At 43.4% G+C, this 20,588-nt stretch overlaps 1 protein-coding gene across 2 annotated transcripts in view; it reads left to right on the forward strand.

The window, feature by feature from the left end:
• The window catches only part of THSD7B (thrombospondin type 1 domain containing 7B), a 925,167-nt gene that overhangs the window by 201,829 nt on the left and 702,750 nt on the right, over positions 1–20,588 (forward strand). For both annotated transcript variants that reach the window (XM_082260936.1, XM_082260935.1), the window contains exon 3: positions 12,853–13,022. In XM_082260936.1, coding sequence (XP_082117062.1) covers positions 12,881–13,022 — 142 coding nt within the window. In that variant the 5' untranslated portion in view covers positions 12,853–12,880. The remainder of the gene's footprint in view (positions 1–12,852; positions 13,023–20,588) is intronic.

The following is a 20,588-nucleotide window of genomic DNA, read 5'->3' on the forward strand; positions in this document are numbered from 1 at the left end:
GAGGATCAATTGAATTGCGGGATAGTCTGTGTCGGTACGTGTGAGATCCACCTTTCCAAGTTTTTGGGGTTCATCTCATACTTCTGAAGATTTGAGGGTGCTGTCTGTTCCATACTCCTCCTACTCCTCATCCATCCTTTTAGGGGTAGAAACAATAGTAATTGGGGCCTAGTGTGGTTTTGTACGTGCGAGATACATACACTTTTTTGGATCATATTTCCTATTCCGCTATTCAATAAAAACCTTTCTAGGGCAAGATCTTAAATTACAGAAATATGAGGAGACCGTCAAATAAGGGCCGTGGCCTGGGTCGTGGTGCTGCTGGTAGAGCTCCTGTTGCAAGGAGAGGACGTGGTCGATCTGTGCCAGCTACACGCACAAGTGAAACACCTTCCTCAAGTGTGAGTAGGCGACAGAACCTGCATCAGTATTTGGTAGGGCATCAAACGCCCCTAGAAGTGATGAGGCCAGAACAAGTTGAGGCGATAGTAGATTGGTTTGCTGCTGACAGTGCCTCCAGTTCCTTCACATTGTCTCCCACCCAGTCTACTGCAGAAAGGTCAGAGTTGGCACCTGCAGCCAATGTCCAACCGTCTTTCACCTCACCCCCTTGCAAATCAGGCCAGCAGTCTGAGCCCCAAGCCATACAGCAGTCTCTTATTCTTTTTGAGGACTCTGTCAGCAGGGTTTCCCAGGGCCATCCACCTAGCCCTGCCCCAGAAGTGGAAGAGATTGAGTGCAGCGATGCCCAACCACTTATTTCTCAAGATGAGTACATGCAAGGATCATCGCAGCACGTCTCCGATGATGACGAAACGCAGGTGCCAACTGCTGCGGCGTTCAGCATTGTGGAGACCGACAAGGAGGGCAGGGGTGAAGACTGGGTGGAAGATGATGTGGAGGACGATGAGGTCCTCGACCCCACATGGAATGAACGTCATGCAGGTGACCTGAGTAGTTTGGAGGAAGAGGCGGTGGTCGCACAGAGCCACCAGCACAGCAGAAGAGGGAGCAGGGTGCAGAAGCGGAGCGGCCGTGCCCTAGACACTACGCCCGCTACTGCCCAACGCAGCAAGGGAACGAGCGCACCAAAGTCAGCTCAAAGGAGTTCTCTAGCGTGGAAGTTCTTTAGAAAATGTGCTGATGACAGGACACGAGTGGTTTGCACCCTGTGCAATCAGAGCTTGAAGCGAGGCATAAACCTTCTCAACCTGAGCACAACCTGCATGATCAGGCATCTAAGTGCAAAGCACGAGCTGCAGTGGAGTACACACCTTCAAAACCAAGAAACGTCTCTGGCTCATCCTGCTTCCTCTTCTGCTGCAGTCTCGGCCGCTCCAGCCACATCTGTAGTGATACCGGCACCTGCCACCCCGCAAACAGACGATCTGTCAGCAACACCACCACCTGGGTCACCAACAACCATCTCCACAATGTCCCGTGGAAGCGTTCAGCTTTCCATCTCCCAAACACTTGAGAGGAAGAGGAAGTACCCCCCTACCCACCCGCGATCCCTGGCCCTGAATGCCAGCATTTCAAAATTATTGGCCTTTGAAATGCTGTCATTCCGTCTGGTGGAGACGCACAGTTTTAAAAACCTTATGTCGGTGGCTGTCCCACAGTACGTCGTGCCCAGCCGCCACTACTTTTCCAGGCAAGCCATCCCTTCCCTGCACAACCAAGTGGGGGAAAATATCAGGTGTGCACTGCGCAACGCCATCTGTGCCAAGGTCCACCTAACTACGGATACGTGGACCAGTAAGCACGGTCAGGGGCGTTATATCTCCCTAACGGCACACTGGGTAAATGCAGTGGCGGATGGGCCTGAGGCGGATAGCAATTTGGCGCATGTCCTTCCACCACCGAGGATTGCAGGGCGCTTCAGTTTGCCTCCTGTTCCTAACTCCTCCTACTCCGCTTCCTCATCCTCTACCGCCTCCTCATCCGGACAGCGTAACACCTTCACCACCAACTTCAGCACGGCCAGGGGTAAACGACAGCAGGCAGTTTTACAACTTGCCTGTTTGGGGGACAAACCACACACCGCGCAGGAGTTGTGGAGGAGCATGGAACAGCAGACAAATGAGTGGTTGCTGCCAGCGAGCCTCAAGCCCGGCCTGGTGGTGTGCGATAACGGGCGAAATCTCATAGCAGCTCTGGGCCTAGCCGGTTTGACGCACATCCCTTGCCTGGCGCATGTGCTGAATTTGGTGGTGCAGAGGTTCCTTAAAAACTACCCCGATATGTCAGAGCTGCTGCAGAAAGTGCGGGCCGTTTGTGCGCACTTTCGGCGTTCTCACCCTGCTGCTGCTCGCCTGGCAGCGCTGCAGCGTAACTTCGGCCTTCCCGCTCACCGCCTCATATGTGACGTGCCCACAAGGTGGAACTCCACCTTGCACATGCTGGAAAGACTGTGCGAGCAGCAGCAGGCCATAGTGGAGTTTCAGCTGCAGCACGCACGCGTGAGTCGCTCTGCGGAACAGCACCACTTCACCACCAATAACTGGGCCTCCATGCGAGACCTGTGTGCCTTGTTGCGCTGTTTTGAGTACTCCACCAACATGGCCAGTGGCAATGACGCCGTTCTCAGCTTAACTATCCCACTTCTATGCCTCCTTGAAAAAACAATTCGGGCGATGATGGAAGAGGATGTGGCACAGGATGAGGAGGAGGAGGAGGATGAAGAGGTAACATTTCCAAGGCTTTCAGGGCAGTCATTCGCAAGGGGCTCCGAGGGTGGGTTCCTGCACACGCAAACGCCAGGGACGCAATTGTCCAGCAGGGGCACAGTTCTGGAGGATGAGGAGGATGAGGAGGAGGAGGAGCTGGAGGAGGAGATGGAACCATGTTCACAGCAGGGTGGCACCCAGGCCAGCTCATGGCCATCACTGGTGCGTGGCTGGGGGGATACAGAGGACACGGACGATACACCTCCCACAGAGGACAGCCTTTCGTTGCCTCTGGGCAGCCTGGCACACATGAGCGATTACATGCTGCAGTGTCTCCACAACGACCGCCGAGTTGCCCACATTCTAACTTGTGCTGATTACTGGGTGGCCACGCTGCTGGATCCCCGTTACAAGGACAACGTACCGTCCTTAATTCACTCACTGGAGCGCGATCGCAAGATGCGCGAGTACAAGCGCACGCTGGTAGACGCCATGCTGCTGGCATTCCCATCTGACAGCGGGGCCACAGTGGAAGCACAAGGCAGAGGAGGAGGAGGAGGAGGTCGCCAACGCAACCAGGGCACCGCCAGCACCTCAGAAGGCAGGGTTAGCATGGCCGAAATGTGGAAAAGCTTTGTCAGCACGCCACAACAAACAGCAGCACCAGCAGCTCAGATGGAACGTCTTAGCAGGAGGCAGCATTTTACCAACATGGTGGAGCAGTATGTGTGCACACGCCTACATGTAGTGAATGACGGGTCTGCCCCCTTCAACTTCTGGGTCTCCAAATTGGGCACATGGCCTGAGCTTGCCCTTTACGCCTTGGAGGTGCTGGCGTGCCCTGCAGCCAGTGTATTATCTGAACGGGTATTTAGCACGGCTGGGGGCGTTATAACAGACAAGCGCAGCCGCCTGTCCAGAGACAATGTGGACAAGCTCACGTTCATTAAAATGAACCAGGCATGGATCCCACGGGACTTTTCCGTACCTTATGCAGAATAGCAATGGATACCGACCTTACCCACCCATTGTTCCATTTTTGCTCTTTCTCACTCTTTTGGGGTGTACCCTCATTTAAAATTTTTGAAAAGAAGCAGTGTTGGCTACCTCGTCCTCCTCCTCAGGGCCAGATTAATGTAGGGGCTATTGGAGCTGCAGCTCCAGGCCCCTACCTTTTATATAGGCCCCGGGTTGGCCATATTCACTGTTACCGCTCTTCTGTCACTTGTAAACACAGAAGTCTGGCTTCTATGCTCGCTTCCCCAGGCAGCACCCTCAGAACCTCCCCACACAGCGTGAAGGCCGGACAAGGAGGGACAGTTGGCGATGCATGGATGTGTTTATGGGCTTCAGAGACAGCATCCCATGTTGAATTAGGCATGCATGGCTGCACCCTTCCTCCTCTGGGTGCATGGCAAGGCACGGCCCTTAAGGCCCTTCAAAATCCTCAGCACCAAGCCCATGATGCTGTTAATCCGGCCCTGGTCCTCCTCCACCGCCGCTTCCACCTACACCGCCCATAGGTGTGCACAGCCTATTGCATTAAGGTGTGCACCCCAAAGTTGAAATACACATGCATGTGTTTGCCAGCAGGGAGAGTAATGTATCAGGGCCATGTACCTGTAGGCAAGGAGAAATAGAGCAGAGCAGGTCCCAGGGAGATCTTTCCCATCTCCTCACTGGCAATGCTATGTGCCCTAGGTGATTAGGGTGTGCCCAGGCACACCCAGCACACCCTGTGCGCACGCCTATGTCACCGCCACATCCACCACCACCTCAACCTCCCTCCTACTCCATATGGGCCTCGTCCTTCAGAGATGAAGAAGAACATTGTTTTATTTTTCTGTTTTTTTTTGTTGTTTTAAGTTATTTCCCTATCCACATTTGTTTGCAGAGCACTTGCCATGCTCTTAATTACGTTTTGCTGCCATTTGCAGCACTCTAGCCCTTTCCTTTGGTGTTTTAGAGCCATTTTAGTGACTTCAATGGGGTTCGGTGTCCGGGAAAAGTTCGGTAAAAGTCCGGGACACGGACCCGGACTTTTTTTTAAAGTTCGGCCGAACCCGTCGAACACGGACATCTAGGTGTCCGCTCAACCCTACCCACCAGTCAAAGGAAATACCAATACAAAGCAGATAACGGAGAGTACCCAATCTCCACTACATATAGAAAAACGAAATCCACTCTGCAGCACCTTGTAAATGTATTTAAGAGTTGAAAAATTATAAATACAATGGTTTCTGACCCGCTAGGATCCTTTATTACTGAAGTGAAAAAAAAGATTGGCACATATGTCAAACAATTCTTCTTGTAAATCTCATCTTCAGACTGGTAATCATTATCACCCGAGCTTTTTCACGCACAAAATAGTCCAACCTAATATACAACCTGATACAAAAAGACTTAATCTAACAGCATCGCTGGCCCTCTTTCACCTATAGAAACAAAAAACACTTTTTTTGATTCCATAGCTAAAAATATGCCAGTGATGTTGTAAGATTAAGTCTCCTTATATCACTAACTTTTATGTGCGTGAGAAAACTGTTACTAATTTCCTGTCTAAAGATGTTCTTTATAAGAAGTATTATTTGACATAAGTGCCATTCTTATGGCCCTTATGATCCCGACGAAGGATCCTAGCAGGTCTGAAAGTGTTGCACACATAAGTTTGTATCTCTTATTAAATTTTCAAGGTGCTGTAGATTGGATTTCATTTTCCAGCCTGTGAGTTTTTGTGTGGAGGGACAACCATCGTTAGAGTAAATGACATACAATTCCAAAAATACTTCAGTTGTTCAATACTTTGATGTTTTTTCATAGACTTTATTATATTTATTGATTTGGAGAAGAATTTCAAGAAACGGTTTATTATATGTTGTATCACATTTGATTTATTATTTGGGTATAATTTTATTATACGGTGAGTAAGTAGGGATACTGGGATTAATACATTGTTTAAAAAGTATCTATGGTAACAGGTTTTATATTACATTTGTTTGATATACACTTTATTTGTTTGATATACACTTTATTACCAAAAGTATTGGGAAACCTGCCTTTACACGCACATGAACTTCAATGGCATCCTAGTCTTATTGAGTTTGCACCCTTTTTCAGCTATAACACCTTCAACTCTTCTTCTTCAACGCATCAACCTTCATCAAAGGTTTAGGAGTGTGTCTATGGGAATGTTTGACCATTTTTCCAGAAGCGCATTTGTGAGGTCAGGCACTGAAGTGGACGAGAAGGCCTGGCTCGCAGTCTCCACTCTAATTCATCCCAAAGGTGTTATATTGGGTTGAGGTCGGGGCTCTGTACAGACCAGTCAGGTTACTCCACCCCAAACTCTCTCATCCATGTCTTTTTTGGACCTTGCTTTGTGCACTGGTCAAAATCATTTGGTGGAGGGGGGATTATGGTGTGGAGTTGTTTCTCATGGGTTGGGCTTAGCCCCTTAGTTCCAGTGAAGGGAACTCTTAAGGCATCAGCATACCAAGACATTTTGGACAATTTCATGCTCCCAACTTAGTGAGAACAGTTTGGGGATGGTTTCTTCCTGTTCCAACATAACTGCACACCAGTGCACAAAGCAAAGTCCATAAAGACATGGATGAGCGAGTTTGGGGTGGAGGAACTTGACTGGCCTCACCCGATAGAACACCTTATTAAAGTGGAGATTGTAAACCAGGCTTTCTCATCCAACATTAGTGTCTGATATCACAAATGTGCTTCTGGATGGCCAAACATTCACATAGACACAATTGTAAACCTTGTGGACAGCCTTCCTAGAAGAGTTGAAGCTGTTATAGCTGCAAAGGATGTGCCAACTCAATATTGTACCCTACAGACTAAGACTGGGATGCCACTAAAGTTCATATGTGTGTAAAGATAGACGTCTCAATACCTTTGGTAATATAGTGTATGTAGCAGCTCTTGTGGTTCTCTAGTGCAGAGCTTTTGCAGTTTACACGATTATCCATAAAGACTTGGTTTCATGAATCTAGTGTGGAGATCCTCAAGTGGCCTGCACCGAGCCCTAACCTAAACCCCATGGTACACCTTTGGGATGAACTTACCTGCTGATTGAAAAACAGGTTTTCTGATTTCCATTGGTAAATTCTCTTTTAGCTGAATGGGTGCAAATTTCCACAGCCATACTCCTAAATCTTTTATAGAAAGCCTTCCCAGAAGATTGGAGAACATAAGCCGTAAGGAGGGGTTAAATCCATGTCCATGGTTTTGGAATGAGATTTCCAACAAGCTCATATAGGTGTGATAGTCACATTCCTCAAATGTTTTATATACAGTGTATTACTTTCTATAACATTCAGCAACGCTTAATGCTTTCTTCAAATCTCTAGCTTTAGGCATTTTGCATGACTGTAATTAGCAAAATGTTGAGCAATGCAATAACGGAAATCATCAAAATTCCACTGCCATATTGCCAGTGGATCAGATGATAGCGCTATATTACTCAGCATTCACACCATTCGTTTGCTTTAATGATGAGGGTGTTGTTAGCTCCACTAAACCAAATTAAATATACAGTATATTTTTATAATGTAGCAGAGACATCAAATTAAAGCCCAAATAGGAGAGCTAATAAAGATTACAGGCAGATGAATCAGAAACAAATTACGTTAGATTGGATTTTATTAAGGGGAGTGCAGATGGAACACACTGAATGATTAAATACATAATTTATTTAGCGCGTAAGGTAATTAAATTGCTGTTTTTGTTTACGGTAAGCTTAGCCGCGTTAGCTTCTCTGACGCAGATTCCCATGCTACTGGTAGATAAGATCTGTCCCGTCTCTATACATTGGCCGTCCTTGTCTTTTTTTGCAACTTTTAAAGGCTTAGGTCTTTGCCTAACCATTGTTGGTGCTTGAAATGGCAGCAGATGTCGAAGTTAACAAAATAATTGACAATAATGTTCATTAACACATACGTGTTAAAGTTTATGCAAATCCAAAATATATTTTCAGCATTATGTCTCACTGATTGCATTTTTCTGTGCAAACATTTTAGATTTGTGAAGAAGTAGTGTAAGCAAGAATGCTTTCATATATTTTAATTTTTTGTTTATTTTTATCAATATTTTTATTAATTTAGAGACAGTTTCTACAGAAAAAAACCTAAATCAAATCAATATTTGCTGTGAATACCCTTTGGCTTTAAAGCAGCATCCATTTTTCTAGGTACACTTGCATACAGTTTTTTAAGGAACTCAGCAGGTAGGTTGTTCCAAATATCTTGGAGAACTAACCACAGATCTTCTGTGGATATCGGCTGCCTCAGATCCTTCTGTCTCTTCTTGTAATCCCAGACATATAATGTTGAGATTAGGGCTCTGTGGGGGCCAAACTTTTACTTCCAACACTCCTTGTTCTTCTTCTGTATGTTTGGGGTCGTTGTCCTGCTGTATAATAAATTTGGGGCCATTTACATGCTTCCCTGATAGTATGGCATGATGGATAAATATCTGCCTGTCTTTCTCAGCTTTGAGGACACCATTGATCGGGAAATGTTGAGGACTGTAGACACTGTGGTTGGCCAAGGAAACCTAATACAGCAGATTAAAGTCATATCATGCTTACTTCCCTTTGACATCGGAAGATGTCTAGCAGTGCCATCAGCACAGAGCTGGAGGAAACCAGTGGTACACCCATCTACTTTTGGGAAAAGTCTGGCCAGAAGTGGTCTTCATGGGAGAATTGAGACCAAAAAGCCTTACCTCTGACGTGGAAGCAAGACTAGGAGACTCAACAATGCATAAAAACATAGGAACTGGGGTTCAGTAAAAATGGCAGCTGATGCTCTAGACCTGTGATGGCGAACCTAGGCACCCCAGATGTTTTGGAACTGCATTTCCCATGATGCTCATGCACTCTGCAGTGTAGTTGAGCATAATGGGAAATGTAGTTCCAAAACATCTGGGGTGCCAAGGTTCGCCATCACTGCTCTAGACTGATGAGTCAAAATGTGAAATATTTTTGCTTTAGCAGGAGGCAGTTTGTTTGGCTGGGAAATACAGGCAGGTACTTGTACATCATGCCATACCATCATAGAGGCATGTAATTGGCCCTAAATTAATTCTGTAGTAGGATGACCCCAAACATACAGCCAATGTCATTAAGAACTTTCTTCAGCATAAAGAAGAACAAGGAGTCCTGAAAGTGATGGTTTGGCCCCCACAGAGCCCCAATCTCAACATCATGGAGTCTTTCTGGGAATACATGAAGAGACAGAAGGATTTGAGGCAGCCGACATCCACAGACGATCTGTGGGCAGTTCTCCAAGATGTTTCGAACAACCTACCTGCCAACTTCTTTCAAAAACTGTGTGCAAGTCTACCTAGAAGAATTAAAGCTGTTTTGAAGATAAAGGAGGGGGGGGGTCACACCAAATATTGATTTGATTGTATTTCTCTCCTGTTCATTTACTTTCTATTTTGTTTATTGATTAAAATAAACTATTAACACTTCTATTTCTAAATGCATTCTTTATTTACAACATTTTTTTAAACCTGTCTAAAATGTTTGCACAGTACTGTACTTTTTGCAAAATGTATTAAAGTGAACCTGACTGAGACCTGCAACACACATATGTGCACATGCGGGTTTCCTACACATCTGCGCATGCACAGCTTTACCTGAACCTGTGCAAAGATGACCGTTCCAAAATGTTGCAATGCACAGTAAATCTCCTGTGTGCGCCGATGTGCCATGGGTTTTCCCCATGAATGCACAAAAGATGGCTGTTATGGAAGTTCCAAAATGTTGCCATTTTGCCGCATGTATAGAAAATCTCCTGCTCGTGTGTTGATGTACTGAAAGGTTCTGCCAGGACCCGAAGGCTGGGCAGAGCCATTCGGCACATTTGCGTGCATGCCATATTAACAAAACTGTCAGGGCAGGGGGGCAAAGCAAATCGAAATGGGACTAAAGTTCCTCTTTAACGTCTGCCTGCAACAGGAAGTGACTTTACTGGCAGAACCTCCAGGCAAAAATTATTGCAACACATTACAAAAATGATTTTCCTAATAAAATAATTCACAGTGAATGCTGATGCCAAATATGATGAAAAATACAGTATAAATACATTTTATTAACAAACATTGTCATGCATGTTCAAAGCATTGCATTCAAAGCATTTGTGAGCGTAAAAATAAAATACAGCTAAACGAATACCTTTGTGGAAAAGAATACTGGTTTTAATTTTATTTTCCATCATCTTTCAATCAAAGAAAAAACATAAAAGCAACACTTTTACAAAATACAAAGGTGTTTTTCAGCCATATACTTGTAAGTTATCTATCAAAGCCTACACTTATTTAGAATCATCAGGATTATTATAAAAATGTTTTAGAGAAAATATTTAAAATAGTGTTAGTTTTAAAAAAAAAAAGAGTTAAGCATTGAATCATCTAAAAGTGCATTCTTTATCCATTTTTGGTGCTTGTAATGAAAAATGCATGCAGAGTACTTATTAAAACAATCTATCAGACAAAAGCCTGGTATGTCCTGAAAGAAAACAGAATCAAAATAATTTTCGTATGTCAAGCTGTTGGAGGGTTATTGTTAAAGCAGAGCTTTAGGAAATTAGCAATTCTGAAAAAGCAAATTCTAGACTTGTCAAAATACACAGCAACAGTATAATTTTTAACAAAATTATTTTTTATCATGCAAAACCAATCCACGAGTTCCAGCCAAGTGACTGTGCTTAGCTATGTCTATTAAGGTCTGCTTCAGAAAGGCACAATGAAAGAATGACATTGTCTGAGTGTGCTGCAGGCAGGAGGAAGACATTTCCTCAGTCTCTCTTTCCCCAGTTATCACTAAAGCTGCCCATACACAGATTGAAGTTCGACCAGTTCAGCAGGAACCAGCTGAATTTCTGTCCATGTATTGCCGTTCCTGTTTAGGAGAAGTCAATCTATTCCCGTTCACTATGTACAGTGCACCTGGAAAGTATTCACAGCACTTCGCTTTTTTCACATTTTGCTATATTACAGCCTTATTCCAAAATGGATTAAATTCCTTATTTTAGTCAAAATTCTACAAACAATACCCCATAATGACAGTGTGAAAGAAGTTTGTTTGAAATCTTTGCAAATGTATTAAAAATAAAAAACTGAAAAATCCCATGTACATAAATATTCACAGCCTTTGCCATGACACTCAAAATTGAGTTTAGATGCATCGTGTTTCCACTGATCATTCTTTTCTACAACTTGATTGGAGTCCCCCTGTGGTAAATACAGTTGATTGGACATGATTTGAAAATGCACACATCTGTCTATATAAGGTCCCACAGTTAATAGTGCATGTCAGAGCACAAATCAAGCCATGAAGTCCAAGGAATCTGGGGAATGGTACAGAAAAATTTCTGCAGCATTGAAGTTCCCCATGGGCACAATGGCCTCCATCATCTGTAAATAGAAGAAGTTTGGAACCACCAGGACTCTTCCTAGAGTGAGCCACACAGCCAAACTGAGCGATCGGGAGGACAAGGGCCTTAGTCAGGGAGGTGACCAAGAACCCGATGGTCACTCTGACAGAGCTCCAATATTTCTTTTTGGAGAGAGCAGAACCTTCCAGAAGAACAACCAACTCTGCAGCACTCCACCAATCTGGCCTGTATGGTAAAGTGACCAGACCAAAGCCACTCCTCAGTAAACAGAACATGACAGCCCGCCTGAAGGACTCTCAGACCATGAGAAACAAAATTCCCTGGTCTGATAAAACAAAGATTAAACTCTTTGGCCTGAATGGCAAGCGTCATGTCTGGAGGAAACCAGGCACCGCTCATCACCTGACCAATACCATCCCTACAGTGAAGCATGGTGGTGACAGCATCTTGCTGTGGAGATGTTTTTCAAAGGCAGGAACTGGGAAACTAGTCAGGATGAAGAGAAAGATGAGTGCAGCAACGTGCAGGGACATCTTTGATGAAAACCTGCCTCAGAGCGCTCTGGACCTCAGACTGGGGCGAAGGCTCATCTTCCAACAGGACAACGAAGATAAGCACACAGCCAAGCTAACAAAGGAGTGGCTACGGGACAACTCAGGGAATGTCCTTGAGTGGCCCAGCCAGATCCCAGTTTTGAACCAGACTTAACATCTCTGGAGAGATCTGAAAATGGCTGTGCACCGACGCTCCCCATCCAACCTGATGGGGTTTGAAAGGTCCTGCAAAGAAGAATGGGAGAAACTGCCTAAAGATAGGTATGTCAAGCTTGTAGCATCATACTCAAAATTACTTGGGGCTGTAATTGGTGCCAAAGGTGCTTCAACAAAGTATTGAGCAAAGCCTGTGAATACTTATGCACATGTGTTTTTTTTTTTTTTTTTTTTTAAATTAGCAAAGATTTCAAACAAAAATTTTTCATGTTGTCATTATGGGGTATTGTTTGTAGAATTTTGAGGAAAATAATGAATTTAATCCATTTTGGAATAAGGCTGTAACCTAACAAAATGTGGAAAAAGTGAAGCAATGTGAATACTTTCCGAATGCACTGTAAATACATACCTGTCCAATGTCCCTGGAAGCTGGAAATCACTGAAGTAGACACATTAATCACATGAAAATATCTCTCTACCTCGTCCAATCAGAGAACAATTTGCATTCATTAAGAAAATGAAAAGCATTCTCTGAATGCCTGTTTCCTGTTTTCACAATGCAGCAGTCAGTCATTTGGCGCAAGACCCGGATAAAAGTGGAGATCACTGGAGTAGTGGTGTCTGCTTCAGTGATTTCCAGGTGCCAGAGGCATCACCCAGGTATAGTATACTTAAAGTTATATTGGTCCATTCTAGGCCAATGCAACTATGGAGAAAATATCCACACCGGAAATTGTGTACAGGTCCGTTTTAAATGTTTTTTTTTTTTGCTCAACTATTCATTTTATTATATTCTTATAATCATGTAAAGTGACCCTTGAGAACAAATGAAATGATAGAGTGGACTGAACAAACAAGTTAATTGATATTTATTAACGTTACCAAATCAAAAATTTAAATCAAAAGTTGGAAATCTTTGTAAGTGTGACAAAGCAGACCCGAATTTTACTAACAGCTGGACAAAGGAAGTCTGATTTGACAAAGCTTGATCATTGGGATTGGTTGTTTGGAAGTATTCTAGAATGTTATAGTCACGCTTACAATTTGTTATCCTTCTAGGTGAACAGAGAAGAAATCCAGAGGCAGGATGTCCTCCAGTCATGACCAGGCTTCAGGCCTTTGCCCCTGGCCAAATGTGCAAAAATACTTGCTGCTTATGGCTCTGCTAATGCCTCCTGTAAGAACTGACTTGGGGGAAAAAGAAGGCAAACATTTCTTCTGGAAGTCAGGTAAAGGTTTCCAACTTTCCATGCCTTTTTGCCAATATGTTAGTGGATTATGTGATTTTAATCTTGGAACTGAAGACTGTAAGTCTATTTCAGTAGACAGTGGTGCATTTTTATAGAAACCCAATCAGATATCAGTCTATTGTAATTAGAGAAGGTGAGATGGTTGTTGAATTAGATGCTACAATAGATGCTGTTACATTTTAATCTAGATGTTCAGAGTACGGCAATATGGTTGGCTTAGGGCATACCTGTCAAAGGTTTCTAAAGTTAATAGTTTCTGTATATTATTAATCAGTTCCATGTTCATGGGACCTCTCCCCAAACCCCAGTGAGTGCATAATATAACTGTGGCATTGACTTTCTTTCTACTCTGCTATGCCCTGTTCTCCACCATCTCACTAACAAGTGAGAGTGATGCTATCAAGAGCCCAGTGCATGCTTTTACCCATTGGTTGCTGAGGTTCCACATTTCCTTGTGTGAGATGCCAGTCGGAGCAAAGTCAGGAATGTATGGAAGTATAGGTCTGATATTGGGGGGGGGGGGGGGGCACAATGGCAAATTGAGAACTGCCTGTCTGATAAGTTGGTTCTTGCATAGAGTAGTAATTTTTCCAAGTTGTGCTGATTGTGCCCCAGTGGGGCATCTCATATGTTTGCAGCATCTGGTCACAAGGGAACTATTATAGTATCCTTGGGATGTAAAAACTTTCTACTCATTGACTGTTGAGGTTCCACAGTTACTTGTGTGAGATGCCTGTCAAAGCTAAGTCAGGTAGGCATGGAAGTATAGAACTAATATTGGGGGGGGGGGGGGGCTGCCTGTCTAAGATAATGGTTGGTGAAACTCTTGTACTCAAAATAAAAAATTTTCAAATTGTGCCTCTGTGGGGCTTCTGGGTGATATGTGGACTGCTTCCGGGCACCAAGGAACTGTCACAATACCCTTAGGATGTATAGACAATGTTTGACACAATTAAAGTGAACACTGAAATATTACAGTCCAAAGTAGAATTTAATTCTGAATATTATTGGGTACAAGAGCCACTCTGTTTTGGGGGCCACAAATTGCCCCCTTTATTAGGGCTTGTGGAAATAAGAGGTTGGTTTGTACGAACTCAGGCAGTGGTTTATGCCCTGAGTTCTATGGCATTATTAACAAGAACTTAGTAACGTCCAGCAGCTTGTTTGGGTGATAGCCTGGACTCCAATATTTCAGTGTGGAGCTCCTATTTTGATTCAAAGGTTGTTTCTTGCAACATGTTCTCATGACATCCTGGAGAAGCAAGTAGGCCATTTGTCAACAGAACTTTGTTATGGTCACTTATGACTTTCATTAAATAGCAAGCCTTAGTGTGTCGCTCACGCAGAGACTGGCTGTGTGCTGAAGGCACAACTCCTGACTTGCCACCACACCACTTTTCCAAAAGAGGCCTTAGTCATTCTCCATCATGATTCCAAAGGCTCAATTTGTCAAAAAAATGGATACCGTGAAATGTATGCCATCATCCCCAAGAAACTAGGACAAAAAACAAGGGGTAGTAGGGGCCAAGAGAGGACCCAAGAAAGCGGGACTATACCGGCATAACTGGTGGTTGCAGGAATACAAATACAACACTCATGTATGTATAAAAAATATATTCATAAATATTCATTATATATATAAATATATATGAATATATTTTTTATACATACATGAGTGTTGTATTTGTATTCCTGCAACCACCAGTTATGCCGGTATAGTCCCGCTTTCTTGGGTCCTCTCTTGGCCCCTACTACCCCTTGTTTTTTGTCCAAAGGCTCAATTCCTTTTCTCTCTGCCACCACTCATTAGTTTCCATAATACATTTGGTTTTCATCTTATGATATTGCCAGTTAATCTAGCTATAAAGCCTATGTTCCTAAATAGTGCAGTGGATCGAAAGATGCTCAAGTGCTCAACTACTTAACTTTATTTGTTGCAGCAAAAGGCAAATCTCTTGCACGTACGTAAAGCTTGGAACATAGCAACGAGTTACACTTTGGAGAACATTTAGGGAGAACTACATTCATTATCCTAGTGAATTTGATTTAGCTACACTTACAGTCTGACATATCTCAGAAGCTCCTGGGGAACACAATATTCGTTACCATGCCTCTCCAAGATGAGTTAAACACCATCTCATTTACAAGTTCACCCCCAATCTGATTTATGCACTATTCATGAGAACACCTTACATCAGCAACTGCTTCTCTTAACATACACTCTTTCTACTGATTAGAGGACAATTCAGCCAATCAGTCAGTGGGAATACTTGCGTTAAAAAAAAAAATATTCTTTAAATTCACTCCACCCATTATTTAACATGGATTGCAAAGCAGGTGACTCTGCAGGGAACAACACTGAAAAGGAGGTAAGTATTGCAGCCAAGGCTGAATTGTTTTATTTTTACAATGGGTGATATATTTTTTGGGGGTTCTAAAGACACCTTTGAAGCATGCATGCAATACTTTATTAAAACATACCTATGAGAAGAGAAATATGAAGGCTTCCATTATTAGTCACCTTCTTCTAGGCAGGTGCAGTCTACTTTCTCCACTGCAGGTGGCGCTTGACCAAAGTGGTATTGCAGAGGGAGAGAAAGTCAAGAGAAACATTGGTCCTCTATGGTTTCCTGTTTTACTAAGGAGCTATCCAACTGGATGCTGGTGCCCCATGTGTCTCTGGTGGCCATCTTGGGTCAGGCAGAGTCCATTTAAGACCCTGCCAACCAGGCCTGGCACGTATTTCGCTTGCGAGCAGTGTAGGGACAGTAATTACCAGCAGGGAGAGGTTCCAGATGAATAAGGAAAGTGCAGGGACACACCATCCTTCCTGTAAGCCCTCACATTTGGGTACAGACCAGCCAGGCTGCATTCCGCCCTCAAGACAGATGCTGTTGGTGCACCCGAGACCTTCTGTTATACTCTACGCTGTAACATTCTTTGAGAGCGCCCGGTTGGGTTGTCTTCCCACACTCCTAAAATGGCACAATTGCCTATCTATGCTTCAGCACTTTAGGATCTCAGGTCTGGAACAGGCATGCAGAAAAAAAAAAAAATGGAGAAAAGTCATAATTCCTTATACTTCCTTTATATCACTGACTCAGAATGTATTAAAGCCATGGGATCATTTTCTGAAGGAGAGGTCAGCAATGGCAGCTTACACACATCTTCGATGATATGTTTGCTGGAGTCTTTCTGACTTGTGAGAAATCACTCTGCACACCGCATATCATTAGCATGGTATCTCTCTACAAACCAACTGTCAACACAAAATTTTCTAGCTCTGTAAACTCTTTTTCTTTACAAAGTTCTACTGAGTTGAACTTTTCAGAGGAGACATTGTTGTTGTTCTAAGAAATCTCAAGAGAGTTGATTTATTGCGGCATCAAACTGTACTGTTACCTATTGCTAGAGGCTATTTGTTTAGCATTTATCTGTGCAGAGAAGGCTCTGTGCATACAGTAGCTGCTCTATGCAAATTATTTTTCATCAGTATAGTGAACTGGCAATGACTGTATATCATTTAATGCGATTCTCCATCTCCTACCTCCAAACCCCCCCCCCCCCCGCCCCCATCCCAAGCTGGCCGAAGTTTCTACTGTCTGCAATGAAATGATACTGTAAGCGATCTCATATCTCCTCTGCTGACTCCTTCTGGGCTGCAGTAGGGCAGTTTGTACATCTGTCATAATCATATTGATGAATGGCGAAGAGTCATGGAATATTAAATAAGCTGATTTTATATTCATCTCTTCTTTCTTCCCTGTACTGGGCTTTGTGTAGCACAAGGCTGGCAGATTTACTAATAAAATGCCAAAACTATTTCATATTTTACTGGGCTTATCTCCAATATGACTATCTATTGCCTGTGTCCAAAATTGCTAAACAATTTAAAGGAATTCTCCATCTTCAGATGGTCTAAACTGATTGGCCCAAACATGCAGTTTAACAGCTTTTTTGGGCCTTGTTTGTTGTATATGGAGAGGATGTTTAAAGGAGTGCAAAGTCTTTTCAATTTATTTGATATACATGCTTTAAAATGCAAAATGTCAAATAATATAATCAGTCAATTATTAAAGCTGAGCTTTACCCATAACAGTTTGATAACAATTAATGTTCTTTAACAATTCAATTATGTACTTTTTCAGCCTTGATTGTATGTCTTGGCTCAACTAAAGAGGAAGGCTGACAGAAGCTTTACAGTGCCGAAGTTTACAGATCTGCAGATGAGGGAGAAAGGAGAGAGAATTAGGGAGATAAAATAGGACAAGGCAAGACCAGATAAGATGAGATAAGATAAGATTATTTTCTTTTCTCCCTCCCTAAAGGCCTGTACACACTTGACGGAAATCGGACAAAATATCCTCAGATTTTTCTCTCTCTTGCTCAGCGTTCATTACCGTTTTTAGTTGACAGTGCATAATGTTCACGAAATTTCTCGTCCGATTTTTTTTTTGGGACATTTGTTCCTAGACTTCCGGGTCGTTAGCAGCAACTTCAGATCATGCGCAGTCTTTCTTATCCGATTTTTAGCGGACGTACTGCATACACATTAAACAAAAATTGGTCGTCTGGGGACCGACGATAAAAATTTGGTGTTTGTCCCTCCGTTTTTTTTCGGAGAAAATGTCGGCATCGGCTGCTGAAAGTTGTGTACACACTAGCCGAAAATCGTACGGTTTTACCTCGGACGGGAATTTTCGGCAGATTTTCTACTAGTGTGTACCCCACTTCATCTGTGTTCCCTCAGCACAGTCTGTGTCATTCCTCTTGCTGTCAGCTGATCGGCCTCTAGTGGCTCTGATTTTAGGCATTGTGCTGAGAATAGAGAGCAACTGAGCATGTGGAGAGCAGGGGGAAGCAGTGTCCCACTGGATTTTAAACACTATAGGCACTTATTTTTAATGTTTTCTACCTATAAAAAAGGGCCATCCTGAAGGGATCTATTAGGACCTAATGTGTGACTTAAAGCGTTACTAAACCCAGGAGCCTGCATTCACTATATCTGGACTCCCACAATACACAGAATATGGAAATGCAATTATTTTAGTAAATATAAACTGCTAAATACCTTTTCTCAGCAGCAGTATATAACAGTCTTATGACTTCTAATCAGTGTCTGGTTAAAGCTTGTAGGAGGAGTTTTCATTCTACTCTGACTGTCCTTTGAAGCTGCATGACCTCTGACCCTCTGTCTGGACAGTGCTGATTGGCCCTGTGCTGATCACATGCACCCTCCTAAAAAAAAAAAAAACTTTCTAGCAATACACACCAAACTGAGCATGTGCAGAGTGCCTCCAAGACTCTGTACTATCAGCAGATGGTCGGGGGACTGTGGAAGAAGGGGAGGGTTAGATAAGACAGGATCAAACAGCCTTTTACACAATGCAGAGGATTAACCCCTTAGGTTCCACAGTGAGTATAACAAGCATGCTTTACTGCATATACAGACTGATTTTATGTTGTGGGTTTAGTAACTCTTTAATTTTCTGACTAAAGCTCCACTTTAAACGTGAAGGATGTCCAAAAATGAATTGTGTTCATCTGCAAAGAAAAAATACCTTACCTACAATGAAGTTTGGCCTAAGTCTGGCTGCTGTAGCATTTTATTAAAGCTTTTACTTTTTTACTTTTATTCAGCTTGCACCTTCCTGTCAGTATCAAAAGGGAGTTACTCGCTGGTCACCTCATCCTTACAGAAATAGCCTTGCATTCTTTTTACTAAATGCAAGGTGTCAGTATAGTGAGTGGGAAGAGGACGAAATTCCCTCTCTGTGTTTTAATACCAAATTAATTGTAAAGCTTTATTTTTTTTCATTAAAATATTAAACATGTTATACTTACCTGCTCTGTACAGTTGGTTTTGCACAGAGTTGCCTGGATCCTCCTCTTCTCGGGTCTCATGCTGGTGCTCCTGGCTCCTCCCTTCTGTCGGGTGCCTCCACAGCAAACAGCTTGCTATGGGGGCACTTCAGCCAAGCTGCTGCTCTGTGTGTCCATTCAAAAATGGAGCCAAGGTTTGGCCCCACCCCCTCCATCTCCAGATTGGCTCACTGGCTGTGATTGACAGCCGAAGGAGCCAATGGCTCCCGCTGCTGCCAATAGCCAATCAGGAGAGGCAAGGCTCTCGTGGACATTGTTGAATCGAGAGGGGGCTCAGGTAAGAATTAGGGGGGCTGCAGGAGCTGCATACAGAAGGTTTTTTACTTTCATGCATATAATGCACCACAGGGGGCATCATAAATGAAGATTGTCGAACACTTGCCATACATTGTATGTATTTTTTACACTGTCCCTCTTAACTGCTGGATAAGCTCACACTGTTCCTCAGGATTCTCATCCCAATTCTCAATTGAAGCCAAACCCAGTGGTGTAGCACATAGGGGCGGAGCCAATGACCAAGACGTCTTTTTTGGATAGTGGGGTGAAAGAGAACGCCAAGTAACGCTAATCCAGCACTTAACGGACAATGTAAAAAATACATATAATGTATGGTAAGTGTTTCACAAGCTGCAGCCTTAATTTATGATGCCATAAAAACAAGGGTTAACGGGCGCATGTGCTGCAGGCCCCAAGGGAATCCATATAAAAGTCAATTTAAACAGTCCATATAAGGAGGGAATATTTAATGGTGCTTGATCAAAGATAAAACGTCCAGAAACTTAGGGCTGCCCTCAATAGGAACAAGCCAGGGTTCCAATAGGCTGTGAAGAAAGTTCCTTTTGATGGCAGCCCTAAATCTCTGGACTTTTTATCTTTGATTAACCACCATTAAATATTCTCTCCTTATATGGACTGTTGAAATGGACTTTCATATGGACTCCTTGGGGGCATGCAGCCCATGTGCCTGTTAACCCTTGTTTTTATTGCCTTTGAAGCCTTTAATGCTGCTAGCTGCAGTCATTCCTTTTAGTCTTCTATAGACTTCTGCTTGTATTCTCTTTATTCTCTACTCCATGGTTTTATTTTTATGATGCCCCCTGTGGTGGTCTGAATGAGAGTTTATGCAATTAACCTGTGTTGCACCAGTGGATGTGCACATTTTATTGTGAGTGTATTTTCATCCCTCTCTGTGTTTAATATTCCGTAAGCTGCTGTATTGACAGCAATGTTCCTGCTGGGATCCACTGTCCATCAACACAGCATGGCTGGATGGGAGGATGTGGTAGCCAAGCTGGCTATGGGAGATAACAGGCACGCCGTGTGTCAGCGCAGCTTCCTGTATCTCTATGCAGGAAGAAGAGGTGCACAAACTGGTGATCTGCTTTTGTATCTGGTGTTGTCAGAATAAAACAGACTAAAGGGAGCACTGGCAGCATAACCAGGTATTTCTGAGAACATACTACATATACCCACAACAAGAAATTTAAACAGACACATATATAAATATGATATGAATTTTTGGGATAGCATGCACTGATACGTGGGTTTTGTAACATTAAGAGTAGGGATCGACCGATTATTGGCAAAGTCGATATATTGGGGGCGGATATGCACTTTCCCGATATATCAGAATCGGCCCCGGAGGTTATCGATATTGCCGAT

The sequence above is a fragment of the Pelophylax lessonae genome (assembly GCF_965119305.1).
Source record: "Pelophylax lessonae genome assembly, chromosome: 6".
NCBI classification, from domain to species: domain Eukaryota; kingdom Metazoa; phylum Chordata; class Amphibia; order Anura; family Ranidae; genus Pelophylax; species Pelophylax lessonae.